The sequence below is a fragment of the Tasmannia lanceolata genome, unplaced genomic scaffold (assembly GCF_043159265.1).
Source record: "Tasmannia lanceolata isolate RefF3 unplaced genomic scaffold, GAP_Taslan_0.1 ptg000018l, whole genome shotgun sequence".
Taxonomy (NCBI): Eukaryota; Viridiplantae; Streptophyta; class Magnoliopsida; order Canellales; family Winteraceae; genus Tasmannia; species Tasmannia lanceolata.
Genome location: NW_027518695.1, coordinates 53,943,381 through 53,965,669, shown reverse-complemented (window position 1 = coordinate 53,965,669; position 22,289 = coordinate 53,943,381). Strand labels below are relative to the sequence as shown.

General features: G+C 36.1%; 1 protein-coding gene across 1 annotated transcript; it reads right to left on the bottom strand.

Moving 5' to 3' along the window:
- Window positions 1-18,545: 18,545 nt before the first annotated feature.
- LOC143849390 (putative disease resistance protein RGA3) lies at window positions 18,546-22,036 on the bottom strand. Its single transcript, XM_077358398.1, has 2 exons — window positions 18,659-22,036; window positions 18,546-18,569 (listed from the first exon to the last, which is right to left on the bottom strand). Exons 1-2 carry the CDS (start codon window positions 22,034-22,036, stop codon window positions 18,546-18,548), a joined length of 3,402 nt encoding a protein of 1,133 aa, XP_077214513.1.
- Between the last annotated feature and the right edge of the window lie 253 nt (window positions 22,037-22,289).

Below are 22,289 nucleotides of genomic sequence, written 5' to 3'. Positions count from 1 at the left end.
TACTCCACTATGTCATCCAACACTCTGTGACCTTCAAAGGCAATTGATCCATATTAGAGAACACCAATAAACAGAGAAACACAAGAGAAACACAAGCATCAATAAATCATATGTGGGTATCATCTTAGGACAACAGAACTGATCACAAGAACCATTAATACAACAGAGGCTGACATGCAGTAGGCTGACATTCATTTTTATCACCCTAGTGATGTAATCTAAACCTTTCATTTTGTCAGCCTCCCGTGAGCAGAAAATTTAATATATTTGGTGAAGGATTTGGATGCTGACATCAAGTGGTTAATACAAGGACTCTACCTATAGAGCATAGTGGGTCCCATCTTGGATTGATCTGCACCAATATTTGCTTTGGATACCTTATGACCCAAAAACCAAACCCAAAAAATGCAATCCTAACTTAAAATAACATTTATTTCTTATTAGGATGGAATAATTAGCAAGATGTCAAGGCCATAAGAGAGCCTACCCAAGGATTAAGTGGGCAGTTCAGATCAATCAAAAGTGGGATAAACCAGGTCGAAAGAAAGGGAGCATTCATGAAAATTTGATAATAACTTTTCACTTGGGTAAGGGCTTTCCAAATGAATGGTTTGGATCACCCAAACAATGTGGGCCCACACTGTTTTTAACCCAACCGAGTAGAAAAGCTTATCTACTCGGTTGGGTTAAAAACAGTGTGGGCCCACATTGTTTGGGTGATCCAAACCATTCATTTGAAAGGCCCTTATCTAGTTAGGGTGTCCACAAAAAATCAAATCCACAGGATCATACTAACCCATCCAATAATGGAGGGGAAAAATGGGCAGATTTATGACAAAGAGTGTCTGTCCATTTTTTTCCATTTTTCCCTCCATTATTTGATGGGTTAGGATGATTCTATGGATCTTATTTTTTGTACACACCCTATCTAGGTAAGGGCCTTTCAAATGAATAGTTTGGATCACCCAAACAATGTGGGCCCACACTGTTTTTAACCCGACCGAGTAGATAATCTTATCTACTCGACCGAGTAGGATCACTTTTCCGTTCTCCTATTTGGTTTATTTATTCCAAGCAGCTGGGCAATTAGAATTATCTAGGCAGAGCAAACTCTGTGTAGTTCAAAGTATGTATATATTTCGCTTGTGCTCAAGGAAGTTAAACTAAAAGCTCCCTAAGTGTCATCTACATAACAAAAATAATGGTGGTCTTTCCACTTCATTTTTTTCAAAAATATTATTTGTTTTTCTCTGTTATATATTTCGGGGCTTCATATACCCTTTATGAGATAGATTGGCTTGGTGTTGGCGGTTGTAGTTGGGAGGAAGAAGAGGAGCTAGGGTTTTTCGAGAAAGAGGAGAGCTGTGACTTTTTTTATCGTTCGTTTTCTCACTCCCGATTAGTGGTGCAACTCGGGCCAATTTTTTGGAATTTGGGTTGAGCTTTAACCTTAAAATTGGATCGGGCTCGGGTTGATTCCAATTCATTTTTTAGCAAAAGCTCACCCCGACCGGACCCAAGTTGCACCCTACTCCCGATAGAGGAGTTTCTAGGGAGAATTTCGTCTTTCCTTCTACCATATGACAGAATTTTTTAGAGTGGAAAGTAAGCCTACACATCAGCACTAGTGGATTTTGCGTAGGATTTGGCACTTTCCAAATTTGTGCAACATAATACACGGATTTTACCCAAAATGTGAAAATTGACTTGTGTTCCATTTCCTAAACAAAAATACACCTGAGTTTCTTCTTGACATACCCTAATACTTTCTTCTTGAAAATACACCTTACTTTGATGATGGGCTTTGGACAAATATTGCAAGCAAGAGATCTAGCTACACAAAAACTATTATAACTGAGTTCACATGAAATCAGGTAATGTAATTAAGATAAAATGGTAATTAATATCAAAGCTATACTAGCATTCTTCAATGATAGAAAAATGGATAAAAAAAAAAAAGCATGCATACCATACCTACATACCAGATGCACGAATAACTACCGCTCACAGATTCAAAAAGACAAGAACACAATCATAAAATAGATGCATGTGTCTGTGAATCCTATTCTACTCTTAGTTACATCAATGTTTGAGGTAATTACCGAAATAAAAAAATGAGACTCAACAAATAAATTTTGATCCAAAATTTATACTCATAAAAATAGCAATTTACGAAAAGAACTCATTTTGATTTGTCATTTTGTACCATGGGTCTGTGGCATCTTTTTTAGTACCATTTTGTCTGTGACATGTACGTTGGGTCTGTGACATCTTTTTTAGTACCATTTTGTCTAAAATGTATAAAATAAAAAATTTATACATGGGTCTGTGACATCTTTTTTAGTACCATTTTGTCTAAAATGACATGTACGTTGAACAACCTTGCATCCATGAACTAGGTCAGAGAGAGAGAGAGAGAGAGAGAGAGAGAGAGAGAGAGAGAGGCCTCTTTCCCAATTGGTAAAGAGTCCAGGACATTAGGGTTGCAACCTTATGGTCAAGGGTTCAACTTAAGCTTATTGCCAATCATAAAAGGGTTGGAAGTCCCATGAACATTCTCCTCTTAAATATAAAAAGGGATTTGCTAGCATCCATCACAGAAGGCGTTTCGCTGATGGCCTGTTGCATGGGAAACCAGCCACACCGGCTCACTTTTCAGCAGATTTTGTCTTCATTCATGATGTGGCTGGTCTCACACATAACAGACCATCCGCGAAATGCCTATTGCTATGGAAGCTAGCAAATCCCATGTAAAAATTATAATTAAGCTCTATCTCTACAAAATTCTGTAAATGAGCTTATCTTTAGTAATCACCCTCATTTTTGCACTTGCAAATTGAGAGTGCCACATTTTTTTAGAAATTAGTAGTGGCAACTTTGTGCCAATGTTTGTACAAAGTGACCACAAGACCCTTCACAATGCCTGCTTTTATAGATTATAATTTCTTAGGTAAGGGCATTTTCAAAATTATGTATAAGACAGGAGCTTAATTATAGGGCAGTGATAAATCGACCCCCCAAAATGATAAATCGACTCCCCATGTGTCTATCTCTCTCTAACCCAGAGGAGAGAGAAAGACACATGGGGAGTCGATTTATCACTCCCCTAATTATATTGTGAGGAAGTCTAAACTGAAGGGAGCCCTTGCCAAAAAGAGGTAAAAGGGCTCTCCTATTGGCTACACATCACCATCATGCATTAATAATGGCTGAAAAGTTAAACATGATGGTGGCGTGCAGCCAATGGGGGAGCCCTTTCACCTCTTTTTTTCAAGGGCTCCCGAATTTTTAGTAGGTATCCAAAAGATGCCCCAAAGATTTATAGTGAAGATTTAAACTATATTACAATTTAAACCTATATTTTTAGCAAAGCATATTTTTTTAATCACCGTGCTTGGATTGCAGGTAAAATATTTCTTGCAGAATTTTTTTTACTTTGGAATTTTTCCATTTATCTCATGATTTACATTTATTTGAGTTTTTTTTTTCAACCCAGGATTTATCTCATGGTTTTAGAGCCTTTTCAATTGCATATAAGTTAATATATTTTATATGTTACAAATTAAAACCTATATTACAATTTAACAAATACTTATATAGACATGCCAATGATTCAATTGCAAGAATCAACAGCCCGACGCCCTGTTATAAGCTCCAGTAGCAAAACCCCGAACGCAAACACGTCGGTTTTTTCGTCGACTATACCATGCATGAAATATTCTGGTGCTAAATATCTGAAACAAAAAATATATAAATCTATACGTATAATTTTTTTCCTAACTAAGTATACAAAAGAATAATCATCACCGTCCATCTACGATCGGTCCACAGAGAAGCGTGGGGTCCACCAAATGACATAGTGAAGTTGTTTCTTACCCAAATGTTCCTTCAATGGGGAAAACTATGTGGTGGGTCCATTTCTCAGGAAGCCATTTTGCTAATCCAAAATCAGAAATCTGCAAGGTGAAAGGAGAAAATGATCTTCCAAAGAACATTTACATTTGGAAAAGTAAACAAAGAATTAGTAAAGACAGGGAAATGATAGTATGAGATGCACTTATGTGAGAGCTCCCATGAGATGCAGCAATTGGACCCACACACATTATTTCAGCACATTCTGAACCATTGATCTTGTGGGCCCACTTCATATCCCAAGACTCAATCTGATCAAATAATCCTGAAAATTCAATTGGAGGACTTGCACACTGAATTTCAATGGTTGTTCCATGGTGGGGCCCACCAGGTGAACGGTCCAAATCTTTGATGTTATCAAATGGATGGTTCCGATCACAACATCTCATGGCAACTCTTGTATAAGTTGCATCTGACACTATCACTACCCAAAGAAATGGAAAATCGATATCGGCAATCCTTTTGATAATAACACTCTTACTTCATCATATACTTTTCTGATTGGCAGTTATAGTTTTTTGGAAATTCTAACACCTTTTTAATAGGTCAGTAGAAAATTGTAAAGTATAGAGAGGAAAACCATACTATATTGCATCAATACGATATGATTATAAGTATTCAAGACAAATATCAAGTGTCGGATTCGGTAAACCTCAAAAAGAAATATACATGGATTTGTCAAAACCTTTTAATCAATTCTTAAATTTTATTTTTTTACATAATAAAATGGCTATGAGCTTACTTTTATTATGAATAAATTAAACTCAAAACATGTGATAATTGCAAAGTTTTGGCAGTAGTACTAAGAAAAAAATAGATAAAAAAATCTAGAAGTATTGGAAAGAATCATGTAATATTGGAATTGAACACAGATACTACGTCCATTTAGAAGAATATATGTAATATGTGTTGGGAAATCTATAGTGGAGGGGTACCACGAATTTGCCTTCAAGATACAATGAGACCAATGGAAGTGCCCTTGTAGATGATTTTTTGCAAGGGCACCCTTCAGTTTATAATTCCTCAACAGAATAGGAATGACAAAAGGAAATTAATTAATATTTGAATAAAAACCCCCGGTTTGTTTGAGATTGTGACAACCGATTGTGGGCTCCAAATCGATTATTGGATTCAAAATTAAGTCCAATAATTGGTTTGAGGCACACAATCGGTTTTCAGAATCTAGAAGGAACATGACCTTAGGTAGAAACCCGTTTTATTCTAATACTTGTTTCCAATGCAAAAGAAATTTGAGAGAAAAATTGGGAAGTGATATATTTACCCCTTTTTTATTTCCCTAGTAAAAAACAGGGTGAATATATCATTTCTCCGGTAAATTTTGAGTCTGATTAGCCTTTGGGTCCGGACTTTGATGACATGGGAGGGAGACAGAACTGTTTTCAAGCATTATGTTGTTGAAAGGAACGGGGCCTTAGCATTATGTTGTTTTGATAACACCCACTTTTTAATTTATAAACTCATAAATTGTCACATGTTGTTTTGATAACTACAATTGTAATTATTCCCTAAATATTTGGGTACGCACCATAGGACGATCCAAACCGTCCATTAGATGTGTCACAGCCTAAATAGGATGTGCCCCAAAAATTATTTCCATAGGTTGATCCCAACCCTCTGATCATTATAGTAGTGCTGATAACATTTCCCTTTCATAATTATGAAGTTTATGTTTTCATTCTATAAAATTAGGTTTGTCACAAAATATACTCTAGAATAAAAAAATTTCATTACCAGAAAAGATGATTTTATTCTAAAAAAATTAAACTAATAATTCTCAGAAATGAGTTAAGAAACATGATTCTGATTCTAGAAAGAATTCCAAAGAATAAAAAATGATTCTGATGTCAAGAATGGGAATCAATAGGATGGTTAAAGAACCGGTTTCTCATAATACAAGTTGACAGGGCCAACGTACTGCTTCTCATTGGCAGGATATCAGATCATAGCCTCCGTGAGATACAACATGAAATCCAAACTAAATACTTTCCCCAATCATGGTCATAAAACATATCCGAAGCTTATCATAAATAAGAAATTAGAATCTCAAAAAACATCCTAGAATTTAATATAGATAACAATTTGTCACAAAACATATTTTGGTATTTTCATGAATAAAATATCCAGGTCTCAAGAAAAGTTATTTCCAAATAGTAGAAATCTAGATAACACAATAGTTTGAAATCCTTTTTCAAGACATGCACAGCAATACATGTAAAATCTTGTTGTCAAGACATGCGAAGCAATAAATGGAAAATCTTTCGACAAGACATGCTAGACCCGGTTTCAACAAGCAGGATGTTGAGAAAATCCGCTAGGTAAATCCGATCCGATCGTGCACAAATGAACAGAAAAGTAAAATAAGAAAACAAGCCACAAGATGAACATTGAGATTTTACGTGGTTAGGCCAATTCCTTTCCTTGCTTCTCTCACCCAAGCTTATCTTTTCATGTGCTAATCCATAATTGTCGACTATGAATCCTCTTCCAATTAGGTCTTTTCTTTCCTATTTTCCTCCTACAAGATCGTTCCCATTTGAATGGATTCTAATGGAGTTTACTCCCCATATTATAGGCCGTGAATCGAGTTTTCTCTCTGGTTTTTATTGTGTGATAGTCAACACCATATGCTTTTTTTTAATGGCAGGATAACTTTTATTAAACAGAAAAGGGAAAGGATAAACCTACAGATTGAGAATATCAGAGTAAACCCCAAAATAAAGATAAAAAAATATTAAGCATAACCAAGTCATGGGGAAGAAAATAAAAAATCTCTAAATAGGCATAGCTATCACAGAATGAGCAATTCGAACAGCTTCTTCCGAAAGGGAGATACATCCAATCATTCATTTCAAGTAATCCAATGAGGTGAGAGAATGTCCATCACGTGGAGGTAGGCCGACTATATTGTAACAAAGGTTTGATCCCCACTATATTGTAACAAAGATTTGAAGGTCCCGATGTATCGACCATCAGCAAATTTTGAAATATTCTCAAATAGATTGGAAACAGTGATATAGAACTATGATGACAGAATAGAAAGGTGCTAAGATAACTGTTTCTTGGACTATCGTTCAAAAAAAAAAAAAAAAACTGTCTGTTGGACTTTTTTTTTATTAAAAACTGTCTATTGGACTCTTACTCTTTTTATTTTATTTTATAAAAAACTGTCTATTGATTGGACTCTTCTATTTCCAACAACAACATTTTGAGCCCTACATGTGCCTCGTTGATGTGAAAAGATACATTCATCCGACCCGTGAATACATATCCACCCTATTGTTGTTCAGACCACCTTGATCGGATGATCTTAGCCCATTGACTTATTAGGCCTCCTTTTGGATTTCCCCAATAGAAATTTAAAGATTGATTTTCACAAGGCTTAATCTTTCAATGATTGTAGGAGTTAGGGCTTGAGACTGTGGCTTTGGGTTGCAACCACAAGGTTTGGGTTCAATCCATGCCTATATACCTCGAAGAAAGAAAAAGACTAAAAGATCAAACAATGTTCTAGCTTTGGTTCAAAGATATCAATGCTGCCCACTAGTAAGGAAAGAAAAACAATTCATATAGATGGAGCTTCAAAAAAAAATTGGGTAGTGCATCCAAAGGCATTCAAAATAGAATTGCTAATGGAAATTTCATTGTTGACCCTTTGGATTTTTTTTTTGTTGCTAGTAAGAATACTGTAATGCAACATTCTAGACTTTTTCCTATGCTAAAAAACAAGAACAACATCCTCTTTCATTTCATAAATTCAATCACAGGCTAATCTATGAGTCTCATTTAAGTATAAAACCAATATGACAGTACAAAAAGAATAACAACATACGTATTTATATTGCAATCATGAATTGCATACAAACCAATCCTAGCTAAGTTTGTAGGGGGAATACATAGCCATACATTATTATCTCCTGGACATAATCTCACATTTTGTACTTTTTCCAACGAGAGAAGAGTGCCGATTAAATTCGAAATGGAAAGAGTTGCTAACCTGAAATGGAAAGATTAACATGTAAGTTGAATTTATATTACTTTAATTTTAGCTGAAATTGATACATCCCTGATTTGCTGCATAGCTATATTACATAAACATAGAATATCCAGAGAAATAACTCCATGGAATCTAAAGGTGGAGAAAAAACTACAGTACGACAAGTTCTTTACATAGTCATGTTCAACTGACGCAAAATCTAAACAAGTGACAAATTCAAACAGTAATGAGTATTGAATGGAAAGCTAACTGAATATTTCAGAAAGTACCCAATAGAGAAATAACATTAAAATGAATTTAATTACCACCCATCTCTATTCAAAATAAGTTTTACACTAGAACACTTGCAAAGGCAGTTAGGCAGCTGATAAGAAAATTATTTGGCCCCACTATTATTTAGTGAAGATTAAAACAATATATGGCCTTCTGTACTTTTTCTTGATGTCCCCAACAAAGGCTGAGCAAATCTATCCAACCAGATCTTAGACTATGAGTAGTATATGAGCAAGATGACGTATTCTCTTGGAATGTTGAGAATTATAATAAGATGACAGAATATTTTGAATATGGTGCACGTACTGTTTAGTCGCCATGCCCATTTATGAGAGATTCAATCTCTCAAGGATAGATACAAATTTTGCAAGCTTGTTAATTTTTTTTCAGTCCATGACGAGGAAAGAACTAAATCTTAATGCTCTGTTTGGTTGCTGGAAGTTCGGTGGGGGATTAGGAGAAGAAGAAATCAAAGGGAAGAAGACAAGAAGACTAGATTGGGAGAAGAATAGTGGAAGATTGACCAGTGGTGTTCGGTTAAGTGGCAATCCGCGAGAAGTTTAGCGGAAGATGTAGGGTGCCATTACCAAAATGAAGGGTGGAAAAGAGAGAAAGGGAGAAAAGAGAATAAGACAAGAACTTCTTGAGATCTTGTCCTCAAATTCCACCAAAATGGTGAAATTTGGGGAGAAGATTATGGGGGGAGCATCTCCGCCACGTAGGCTCCACCTAGGATAAAAAGCAAGAATGATGTCTAGAAGTTGTCTAGTGGTCAAAGGTCTAAATGACAACCGAACACGCTTTGGGGAGATCTTTGGAAGATATCAAGCATTTGAAACTCCTACAATCCCCCCAAAACGAGCAACCGAACAGGGCATAAGGGATGCTTTTTCTATGGAAGACAAACACCTAGAAAATCTTCAGTTTTCTTAGTATTGGTAGACATTTCTGAGACATCATCTTTAATAAGTTTGATCAGAGCATCAGACCATTGTCATAACTTGCAACATTCTTTGAACCTTCTCATATACCTCTCCTTCCATAACTCCAAAAGGATGAGGAGCAGCAAATCCATCCATAATATAACTTTGCATCCAAAGAAGGAATACGTGTCACCAAGCCATCAGATTGTATCTTGAGGAACTCAACGAAGGCTGAAAGATAGAAAAATTGAACAGAAATCCTTCAAAATGAAATTGAGCAGCTAAAAGTATATGCCTTGAAGATTCAGTATTTCCAACTATGGATCCTACAATTCCTTATAAAGCTCCCTGACAACCCCTTCATCCATCTTGACCCTGGCTAATAGCCTAGATTGAGCCCGGGGACTGATCTTCCTTTTGGCTTTGCTACAACAGTACTCATAGTGTAAGGTCGGCGGGTGACATAGCTAAATTCCTCATTGAGATGACTGGACAAACTCTCGACCTGATTGTTCTAGTGCAACGATTAATAGCATCTTTGGAACTCATTTCATTGAAGTAGTTAGGGCTCTAATTGAGTGAGTTGTGGATCATAAATGATGAGCGTAGCTTAATTTAGCTAATCTCACAACTCAAGAATTTGGATAGAGTTAAGAGAAATGCCTAACTTATAAGAGGTAGAGAGCAAGTATTGTCATTTCAAATCATAAATCAAGGAATTTTCAGGGTACAACAAAATAGTCATTTCTCTTATATTATTACCAAAGAAGCCACTTCAAATCTTAAATCAAGCAATTTTCATGGTACAATAACCCAATAGGGTCCTCTTCAACTCCAAACTTATGCTCTAACAGAACACACCAGTTGAGAGGTGCCTAAAGCAGCAATGCTTAAGCTATTGGGTACTGAAAGTACTATCATTAGGAGAAAGAGGTATTATCTTTGTTCCTTCAGGACCACCTCGGTTCTGTTTTTACATATATATATATATATATTCTGTTGCCCTTTTCAAAAAATCATTAGGAGAAAGACATTTAATAAGTTATGCAAACATTTATTTTGCAACTCTCTGGATTGTTGATTACATGTTTGGCATCTAGATTTCTTTAGTTTAGTTTTTCTACTTGTCAGTAGGAGGTATGGGCCAATATGTAGAGGTTTTAACTTTTTGAACTTCTGATTATGTTTACTGATGCAACCTAATAAAATAAGTAATCAATGACAGCATTTTAATATATTTCTCTGCTCTCATATACAAGAATACAGGATTGTCAATACATTTCAGTGTTACATTACAGGCTACATAATCAAATTGTTTCACTACTTATGCTGTTATTTAGTAAATTATTTTTGTATTTGCTAAAATTTGCAGTCTCTCACTATTATGCGTTTTTTTAGCATATTCATACAGATTCTCAGTTAGTACAATAATGTTTCCTTGAATGTAAAGCCAATATCGAAGAATTATTAGAAGTTACAAAGTGAATGCCAGCTCCATGCACTCATAGTGCCACACACCCATATGGCTGAGTATTGGAACAATTGGGATTCATATTGTCTGATAGGGTTGTGAAGAGTGGTCCCAACACTTTCGCCAGTTGCTCCGAACCATGTCTTTGTTTGAGGCTTGGATAACATGGAGTTATCGGCCCCCCAAGTTTCCAAAATTAAAAATCAAAAAATAATTTATTGAGTATTTGAATTTATTGTCCTATTTTACTCCAAGTAAAATAAGTTTTATCCAATATTTTAGAATGTCGTGCACCATTTTATTCAGTAGGGTGACTAGCCATGCCAACTCAACTTAAGGTCATGACTAAAACCTGGTAATCTTTCTGAATACAACCACATGCCCAGGCTACATTATTATTTTTAAAGATAAAAATATATCATTTGAAAATAAAACCATGTGGTATAGCAAAATGGAACGAGATGTCCCAACAAAGAAGGTACCAAGTAGGTGACTAAAAAGTACTAACAACTCTATAACCCAACCACTATGCCTAAGAAAAAACTAAATCTCAAAGAACCTGCCATCAGGAAAATAGTGCCTGAAACAAAACAGCAGCACAAAATGGATGAAACATTCGCTGCTTGGATAGATGTAGCAGGACGCGGACAGGAACAACAACCCCTCTGACGTGTACCACGAACTACTGCAAGGGGAGGGTGTTCTCAATGCTTTGCGAAGAGCACTCCACGCTCTCTCCTTTGGTTCCTATTTGCAGTATCTTTAGCAGATGTCGAAATGTAGTTGAAGAATGTTGGACTAAATTTTTATAGATAGAATTCTAACAGCCATTTTGCTAATCTCCAAGGTCCATAGGACATTCTTCTACTACATCAATTGGCATGGATCACCTTTGACTATAAGATTTCCGAATAGTTCTTCCTTGAAGATACAAAGAGCTGCCAAGAGTTCTACTTCATTAATCTATTGTAATCTTTGTTCATCTGTTTTTCATATAATACAAGATTGTCATCTCTCCCATGGATGTAGGCACCATTTTCAAACCGCATAAAACACTCGTGTTATCATTATATTAGTTTTTTGTTTCCTTTTGTACGTGAGATTGAATTAGGCCTGTCAGATTTCTACAACTCCTATTCATCTAGGGTGATTGCGCGTATCTATAGGGAATAGTCCCACCCTAAAAATTGGGGTGGGGATATCCTATGTCTTAAAAAAAAAGATTTCTACAACTACAACTCCTATTCATTTAGGGGGGGGCAAAGCTTCTAATCAAATGATGCAAACATTAAATTCATCTGTGGTAGGATCAACAGATGAAGAATCCAAAAGGGCTCAACTAGTAAGATTTCTAGGGCCGGACAAAACATGGTTTTGGTGTTGAAAAGCATACTACAGTTGCTCGGTTGCATCTGAACCATCAGTTTTTCAATGATTGTACAAGACTTAGGGATTGAGCCAATGGCTTTGCATTGCAATCCCTGCCCACTTATGCTTTAGTAGAAAGTTACACACAATACACACCAGCAAAGCAAAGAAAAATTGTTAACAAAGACGGAGCTTCAAGAAACAATTTTGGCTGTGCATCTAGAGGCATTTTACATAGAATTGGTAATGGAGATTTCATTATTGGCTATTTGAATTTGTGGTAACTATTAAGAATATTGCAATTCAACTCTCTGAACTTGTTTCTTCTTCCTTTTTTGTTCTATTCTAAAAAACGAACCACATATTGGGTCAAAAGACAGTTCATGAGGCTCCTTTAGGAAGTCCTGAAGCACCAGAACAATATAACAATACAAAAGGAAAGGAAAACATCAAAATGTATGCAGATTTATCTTTGTGGTTGGTACGAAGGAAATCATGAATTGCATAGTAACCAAGCATAACTTTTTTTGTACGAAGGTACCTATTGGTTATTAAATTCTATACTTACATGATGTTCAAGATCCGTTCCAGACTGCATATTTAGATAATATGCCATCTGTATTGTTCCATAAGAGAATGATGCCCGCTGAATTCGCTTAACCTGAATGAAAAGATTAGCATGTAAGTTGACATATATATTACTTGAACTTCGCGTCAATTTGGTACGTCTTTGATTTATTGCTTAGATGGAATACAAAAACATAACAATTTTGAGATAAATAAAGTCATGGAATGTAAAGTTGTAGAAAAACTAGAGGATGAAAATTCTTTTCGCTGCATGTTCAACTAAAGCAACATCTAAACAAGTAGATAATTCAAACGATAATGGGTATTCAGAAAAACGTAATTGAATAATAAAGAATTGAATGACCTTGTACTCGTAGAAATAATTTGTTGGAAGAGTCTACAGCGACACAATAATAAAATTTTTGGTAAATTTTTTTAAAGAGGAGAGTATGATCTGTGTGGGATTTCCATTTTTGGAGAGAGATGGATTTGGGTTTTGAAAAGAAGATAGAATTGAGAATTATATAGAAGAGGAAAAAGGATCTATGGCTTCGAAGGGTGTAAGAAGGAAAACTGTGTATCTAATAGGAGGTTAAACTCAATCCCTTGTTAAGGGAACTTGATCCCTATTGTACGGAATGGTGTAATATCTTCTATAATCATGTAAGAGAGAGAGAGAGAGAGGAGAAATCCTTCATAGGGGAAAATAATCTGTTTTTCTTTGTTCTATTAAAGAGCTTGACAATGTATTTTGCATAAAAGAAATTACCAAAAAACTAAAATAACATAATAAACAGAAATCAACATGCACGAATAGACGTAGATAGATGACATGTTTGAAATGCTCGCTAGTACAGAATGTTCAACAAAGTCAAACTAAGAAGTGGCTAGATCAAATCCGAATCAACTCGGGTAATGAATGGGAAGACCACATTCAAGGCAAAAAATTGTCTCATTGGATGGCTTCTGATGCAAGCTACTTTTGTTTTTTGGCAAGATGTTCACTTGTGTGGAGTTCCAAAATGGTGAGTTGAATGAAAACCCAATGGCAACTTTCTTTCCAAGCGAGGGAGAATGATGTCATCCAAAGAATATAAGTCACATGGTTCACAAGGAGGAGGCCATCTTTGCCATGATAAAAGTGGACGAAATTAAAAAGAATAAAAGAAAGAGTCGAAAAGGAAGTTAACATAAAAAGGAGGCATATTAGTGAGTCTGCTATCAGTTGGTATGCTTATGGGTGGACTGGAAGTTTCAGGCTCCATGCTGTATGGGTTTTTACTCTTGTGGGATGTCTCGTCCCCTCTGTTGTATTTACTCTTACAGCAATAAAAAAATCTGTTACCTTTTCAAAAAAAATAAAACATAAAAAGAAGGAATTTGAATAGAGAAAAGAATGATGGTCAATCTACTGTGACCACATATTGCGGGTCCAAATAGTAGTTATGAGTTGCCAATCGTTGACCTATATGCATTGTAGACTGTTTCTAGGATGAATGCAGTTAGTATTTGAATTTTCCATGCATTGTAGGTTGCATAACTTTACCTTTCATAGTTTGCTATTCTTTGTAAGTTGTTCGAAATCTTCAATGATAGCCTATATCAGATAAGGGAGTTTGTTCATGGTTCATGTATGGAACTTTTGATTGATATGACATTTATACTTAAAAGATTGAAAGCTGGTAATTGTGAGGAATATAGAATTGCCGAGCAGCCTTTCTTCCCTTCAACTTCCGGGTAGTGTTAAATGTTATTTTATCGTTGGCATTGAAATTATTTTTATCTCCTCCACATCCTTCTTTGTGCTTTGTACCCATGTTCTAGCTATTTGTATTTGGATAGCTTTGAATTTTCGTCAAACATGTAATAGGAGAAATAGTCATCATTTGTTTCTCGGACGTAGGTAAATCGATAGTTTCTATAATTTAAAAGTTGCTTTTTCTGAGTTTTCTAGGCAAAGAATATTATTACTTACTTAAGTTTCAATAGTTATAGAGTACCAAGGAGACATTTTTTTGGGTTCATTTAGAAAGTACTATCAGTTTAGGACTAGAAAGTTATGGTGTAGACATTAGAAGAAGCTTTTTGTACAAGGACTCTCCACATAATTCATGGTAACCTTTCAATGGAACAGTTCATGATTATTTTTTTCAATGGAAATTTTTATTCACAAACAATTCATGATTGCTAATTTTAATGGATCTTTTTTACTGCTTCTATGAAAAAACAGTTCATGATTTTGGAATTTTTTTATTTATTGGGAAATTTCTATAGGAATTTTTAAAATTTTCTATCTCTCTACTTCATTGTTCGAATTAAAGTTTTTTGGGTGGGTAAGGTGGGGTTTGGGGGACCCCTACCAGGGAATTAATGAAAGAAAAGTATTATAATCGTATATAATGCTCTCTTGATCGATCAAGTTGGAGGGGATGATGAGGAGAGGGATGTTCACCCCCTTGGGCAGCACCTTTTTGACAATAGATGGCTGCAGCATTGGTTTCTCTTCATACATTAAAAAAATCTTCCAATTCATGTTGTGTTTACTTTTGATTTACATCAGTTATACATTAATCATGACTACTAGATATGCATGTTCCTAATCACTGTTTGAAGTTTCAGCAATCATGTTTCATATTGGGCTTTGGAGGCTTGGCATGAATCAACTGGGATTAATTTTTATACATTAAGACTGAGATCAATAGACAAATATGGAAAAAGGAACGATCAGTCCCTTCCAATGAAGCTTAATTTTTATATTTTGTCATGTAAGATGAACTCTATTTATGAATATGAATGGATCATGCAATAATCCTCCTTTGGAGAAGATAGTATAGGCATTTGGAGGTTTGAATAAAGGAATATTTCCTTCTTTATGAAAATTTTCTGGTCTCTGGTTCAAGGAAATTTAATCTAGACTGGATATGGAGGTACTATGATGGAAGAAAGACAATTTTCTCCAGATGTAGCAAGATGAGTTGACATTATTGCGTAGGGTGGTTGATAGTTTGGGATAAAGAAAAATCCAAAACAACCTTGCATGTAATTTTACAAAAGCAAATTGGTCATTGGACTGAAATCCATATATAGAAACTTAATATGGATGACAATGAAATGAACTCTTCCCAACCAAATTGGCTTGAGAACATGTTCAGTCTATAAAAACTATCTAATATAGGATTGAGTTTATATGAAAGGAAATAATAAGCTTATTCTAACATAATATATTTCATAAATAGACCCCCAAAAGGAAATTCTTTACAAAGAAGAAGTAAAAGGTCAACTTTTTGTTGTCTACTATATTGTATTAATTCTGAATCCAGAAACCACAGTTCCCCATTTATCTTTTCTTGTACAAGAAATCATGGATACAGTCTTTAGAATCACATTTAGCCCCAACTGAGACTTTTGACTAACCTCGGTGAATGGATAAAGGCATCCAAAAATGACAGAGAAGGGGAAACATATGGAAACAGGCAGAGATCATTCATTTTTTTTGGGTAGGTGAGCTAGGATATAACCTCCAACTTCTTTATCATTCTTTATTTGGTAGGCCTAAACTAAAAGAGTAGATGAGAATTTGAAAGAAATTGGAGAAAGTTTAGAGCAATAAAAAGTTGCAACTAAGAAAGGTCCAATGAAGCAATTTAAGTTAACATGTGTGTGTGTGTGTGTGTGTGTGTGTGTGTGTTTAACTCTTTCTTATTTAACAAAAAAGAAGTCAATATGCCAGTGTGTTTGCGTATGTGTTTTTAATTTTTCTTATTTAGCAAAAAAATTCAATGTGTGTGCACACGTGTGAGAAAGAGGGAGAGATAGAGACAGAGGTACAGGCAAGTTGGAAAATTAATTCAATGTTGATGCTAAGTTCTAATAGAAGTTGCTGTAATAATGCAAAAGAGAAACCTTTAGACACCACTCCATCTTCTTATAAGCATATGGAATGTAACTGTTTGCAAATCAAATCACCAATAAAAAAGATACAAAGAATAATAACAAGGAACGACCAATGAATAGAAAGCTCAATAAAAATCCATGGTGGCTTGTTTGACATTAATAAAGTTATCTATGCATAGATCTTAGTTACTCATATTGATCACAATCTTAATGAAGACAGTTTTTTTCTTCTGGAGAAACTGAAACTAATTGTAAAAGGAGACAGAGAAAAATAAAACATATACTGCACCAAGGGAAAAAGCCAATAAAGGAAAAAGAAAAGGAAAACACATAAGAACCAAAGCAGCCTGAACAGTGCTTAAATTCAGCAATGGGTACTCGGTAAATTCATCCCAGTTGGATTCTTTTTGTTACAAAAAAGGTAACAATTTATTCTAGACTACTAGGTAAGTAAATTAAAAAATAAATGAAGAAAAATGTAAGAACCACTCTAATAGCATCATATCAACTAATGTCAGATTTGATTTTGGAGAATAAAAATTCAACCTAGACATACAACAAAGAAAAACATTTAACCTACTTTGAACCATGTAAGACATAATTTTGTATGGGCATCTAGAATTTCTTTGAGTAGATGTTTTTTCCAGCATCATGTTGTTCCATTCTAATCTATAGAGCTAGAACAAAGAGTCCGGCAAATCTCTTACACAAGTATTCTACTAGCATCACATCAACTAATTTGGAATTTGATTTTAGATTAAAATATCTCAACCTACACATACTAACAAAGAAAGCATTCTACTAGCATCACATCTTGCATGTACCTCTCAACCTAAAAATTAACAGAGTTTTGATGCTCAGTTCTAACAGAAGTTGGCATAATAAATTCAAGAGGGAAATCTTTAGAGTGTAGACACAATTTCATCTTCTTATAAGTATAGGGAATGTAATCAATTGCAAATGAAATCACGAATCAAATAACATTTAAAGCAAACCAACACTTAATAAAAAGGAAGAAGAGTTGAAGAGTTGAATGCCTAAAATTTCAGCCACAAGATCAATTAATAGAATGATACCAAGAAATAATGACAAGGAACAACCAATGAGTAGCAAGGAAAATAAAAATCCATGGTGGCTGGTTTGACTTTGTTAATTTTAATTATGCACAGATCTCACATTCATACATTGATCAAATTCTCAAGTAATGTATACATATACAAAGATATTTTTTTCTTTTTTCAAGGATTAGTTGAAACTTGTTGAAAAAGGAAAACAAAGAAAAGTACAGCAAACACTCCACCCAAGGAACATAAATCAAAGGGTCCAAAACAGAGCATAAATTCAATGAAGCATAAAAGATAAATTCATCCTAGTTAGGGTTCCTTTTGTCTCCAACAAGTCATAATCTACTGTATATTAGGCAAAGACTAAGACAAAAAAATGAGATATAATGTAAAAAATAAAAGAAATGATTGGATTGGGGAGAAGAAAGTGGGGTAATTTTCACTTGCCTTTTCTTTTAATTTTTCATGGATGAGTGTCCTTCTTTATGAACCTGAAATTCCAGTAAAATTAATTATTTCCTTTGTTTTGTAAGAGAGTGAAAGAGAGAAAATGAGGAAATGAAAAGACATAGAGAGAAATTGAGGTTTACTATTCTTTAAAATAAATAATGGATTGAAATCTATTCATATGATTAATAAAATCCAAGAGCCCTAATTTGGGATTGAACCTCTAGCTCAATGGTTAAGGCTTTTTCAACAACCTGGAGGTCGGAGGTTCAATCCCATCTTACATACCAAAAAAAATAAAACAAAAGCCAAGAGGAGAGACAGTCGTGTACCTTCTCCAGAGTAGTCTTCAAACCCTCGAGCCAGTTATCTCTATTTTGGGGATGTGTGAGATATTGGGCCAATATTGGCCTCCGTCCTTTTGACACTGTTTCTCTACTTCCGGACAGCCATCAATATATAATTCCTGAAGCGTGGTGGGCAGCCCATCCTCCGGCAAGGAAACGAGTTGGGGACAATGCCAAATGGTCAATGTTTTGAGGGAGGTGAGGTTCTTCAACATCCCCTTGGGCAGGGATTTCAGATTAGCACACGAATAGATCTTGAGGGTTTTAAGTGTGGGGGGCAGTAGCATGCTTGGAGAGAATTCGATTTGTGAACATTCACAAATAACTAAGGTTTGGAGGGATGTAAGGTTTTTAGAAAAGATCTCAACACTATCAACTGAGAGATATGGAAGCATGTCTGGAAACTGCTGCATTAGAGGGCACTTTTTAATTCTCATTCTACGGAGGCCGATGATGTTTCGCAATGACTCTAGTTGTGGACAGTTATAAATATATAATTCTTCGAGGGAGGTGAGGTTATTACGCATCCCCTTGGATAGGGACTTGAGATTAGGACAGTCGTAGATCCAGATATATGTAAGCGCGGTGGGTAACTCCTCGCCTGCCAATGACTCCAATTGCGGACAATTTCTAATTGCCAAGATTTTGAGGGATGTAAGGTTGTTGAAAATCCCCTTGGACATGGATTTAAGATTAGAACATGAGAATGTCTGAAGGGAGTGAAGAGTGATGGGCAGTTCCTCCGCTGGCAAGAATGGGCATTGAGTAACCAAGTCCAGATGTTGGAGGGAACTCAGTTTTCCTAGCCCCCTTGTAGGCATACACTTGAGGCTATCACAACCGTGGGATATCTCGAGAGATCTAAGCGTGATGGGAAGGCCCTCCTCGTCGTCTCCCAATGACTCGAGTTTAGGACACCCCTCAATGTGTAAATATTGGAGAGAAGGAAGGTCATGCAACCCGACCTCCTTTGGCCAAGACACCAACTCATTACATCCAGCGACATGCAATTTCTCAAGTACGGTTAAAGGTTGAAGAAATCCATGGGGTAAGGATATCAAGCCTTTAATAGAGCGAATTTGTAACGACTTTATACTAGTGAGGCAAGGGACCAAGGCCAATACGATCTCATTACAGTTTCTTAATTCCAAATTATTAATGGATGGGAGGTGGGGAAATCTCTGCAGCTTAGGACAATTTGATATTTTTAGTGTACCAAGGCATGGCATGTCCCCTTCCCTTGCTCCACACCATTCCTCCAAATTCGGCATGTCTACAAGCTCTAACTTCTCCAATGATGGAAAACCCTTAATAACCTTATTGGACCCACCAATATACTCACCTTCAATATGTTTCAATCCATCCATTCCATTAATCTCGAGCTTCTTGAGGAAAGGTAGCTGCCCAAGGGGTCGAAGCTGTTGGCAATTCAAACATTGAACGAGACTAACAGTGTTCAGATTCGTCAAATTACCGCTCATCATCCACCTGGGGAAACTAACACCACCATATGATAAAATCTTTAGGGTTTTGAGGTTGGAGTGAGGTTCGAGGGCTTCAAGTACCTCCTCATCAACTGCAACACCTCGTGGATTATTATTTCCCCATTCCAACGTCAACTCATCAAGGTACTCTTTCTTCTTCAAATTGGCTTCCTTGCATTCGTTCCCATCTATCACATTCTCTAAATTTGAAATGCGAATAGTTCCCCTCAACTCTGTCAAGTCCTTTAACTCCCTTATTCCATATCCACTTTCTTTGCCCACAACAAATATTGTTAGTGTTTGAAGAGTTATTAATTTCCCAAGTTCCAGCGGCGTAGAAATCTTACAACCCTCCAAAGCGAGATGCCGTAAGTTAATTAGGTTGCTGGTGGACTTTGGTAGCTCAGCAAGTTGCTTGCAATAGCAAAGTTTCAGTGTTTGCAGATTATAGAGGCTAGCAATTGATTCAGGCAAGGTTGCAATATTTGTATGAGAGAGATCAAGGTACCTCAAATATTTTAATTCGCCAATAGAATCCGGCAAATCTCTTACACAGCTATAACTCAAATCTAACACCCGTAACCATCTCAATTTTAGGAAGAAATCATGAGCAACTTGCTTAGTGAGTCTTTCGTACCTTCGCAGTAGCAAAAATGTGCGCAACCTCTCAGATTCATGGAAGGATTCAAAAATTTGTGAGTGTTCATCGTATTCCCAAACTGATGCATGACGAGCCTTTGCAGCGACATTCCAAGAGTCAACACTATTTTTTATTCTGAAGTATTCATCACCAGAAACGGATTGTGCAAGGTCATGATTTAAGTCATGCATCTTGTAGTATGATCTGTAGAACCCTTCAAAATATTGAAAGAAGGACCTTGACATCAACTCATCAAAATAATCGAAACCTATGTCTTCCAATCGCTTCTTTCCTTCAGGTTGGATAAATCCTTCTGCAATCCAACATTGGATTAGAGTGTCCTTGTCAAATTCATAATCCTTTGGAAACAGGGAGCAATACACAAAGCATTGTTTCAGACATGCAGGCAAGTGATCGTAGCTAAATTTTAGTAATGGAATAATATCATTTCTCATCTTTGATATTTCCCACATTTCACTTTCAAGGATATTCTTCCACTTGTTCTCATTGGTATTTGAACGTAAGAGACCTCCAAGAGCTTCTATTGCCAAAGGCAACCCATTGCACTTTTTCACGATCTTCTTTCCAATTGCTACTAAGTTTGGAGGTACATCTGAGCTTCCCACTATGAATGCCCGTCGTGTAAACAAGGACCAGCTGTCATCCTCATCTAAACAACCCAAATTATAAGCGGGAATAGTGCCCATGATTCTTGAAACCTCTGAACTTCGAGTAGTTATTATAATTCTACTTCCGTTTGCCCCAGAACTGAATGGGGACTGTAGCCTATCCCAGTCACTATGATTCTCATTCCATACATCATCTAGAACGAGTAAAAATCTCTTGCCACTCAATTCTTCCTTGAGGCTAACTTGAAGTGGATCGATTTCGTTAAGATCACAAGGTTTCTTTGTCACTGATTCCATAATTGCTTTTGTTAGTCCACGTATATCAAAATCGTCAGAGACGCAGACCCATCCTTGAACTGGAAAATGATCTCCCACCCTTTTATCATTGTAAATAAACTGGGCGAGAGTTGTCTTTCCGAGGCCCCCAATGCCGACAATCGGAATTACAGAGATATCCTTGGATGACGATGATGACGATGATGCAAATTCATCCAACAGCAATTTTACTATCTCCTCTTTATCGTTAACCCGGCCGCATATTTTTGATTCATCCACTAACGAGCTCTTCTGTGGTTGCCTTTTTATTTCAGGCCGCCTCCCTGCATCTCCTTGTTTCAGATGAAAGTGATGCCTATCCTGTCCAATCTTATCCAATCTCTCCCGAACTTCTTTTATCTTATGTCCTATCTCATGTCGAAACTTAACTGGGTTGGAAGTAAAACAAGAGAAGCATAAGCTGCGCACCTGCTTCATGTTACTGGTTTGCATATTTCCTTCCAATTTTGATCGGAGCACTTCAGTTGTAAACTCGTCCACTACATCATCTGCATTGTAAGCAACACCCTTAAGCTTCCGAAGCCAATCTTTCACTGCATTACTGCTTACTTGCTGTTCTTCAGCATCTTGAAGCACAGCTTGAATTGCAGATAATGTGGTGGATAGGTTTTCGACCTCTTCATCAACACCCCATAGTAATGTAATCTCTTGTATGACTGAATCCATCAATTTGCCAACGATTGTATCAACAAGAGGAGACAGTAATAGATCGGCCATACCTTCTTCCTGTATTGGAGAGAAGAACCAGAGAAAGAAGCAACGAACTAACAAATCGTGATTCAAAAAGAAAAAGCAAGTTTAGAGCACTATGAAGTATGAACTCAAAACGCCTCTGTTTTTTTAGCACAGAGAGCCTCTTGCAGTGGGGAAAAACAAGTAATCTAACAAATCTAAGAAATAATGACCAGCAATCGGATAT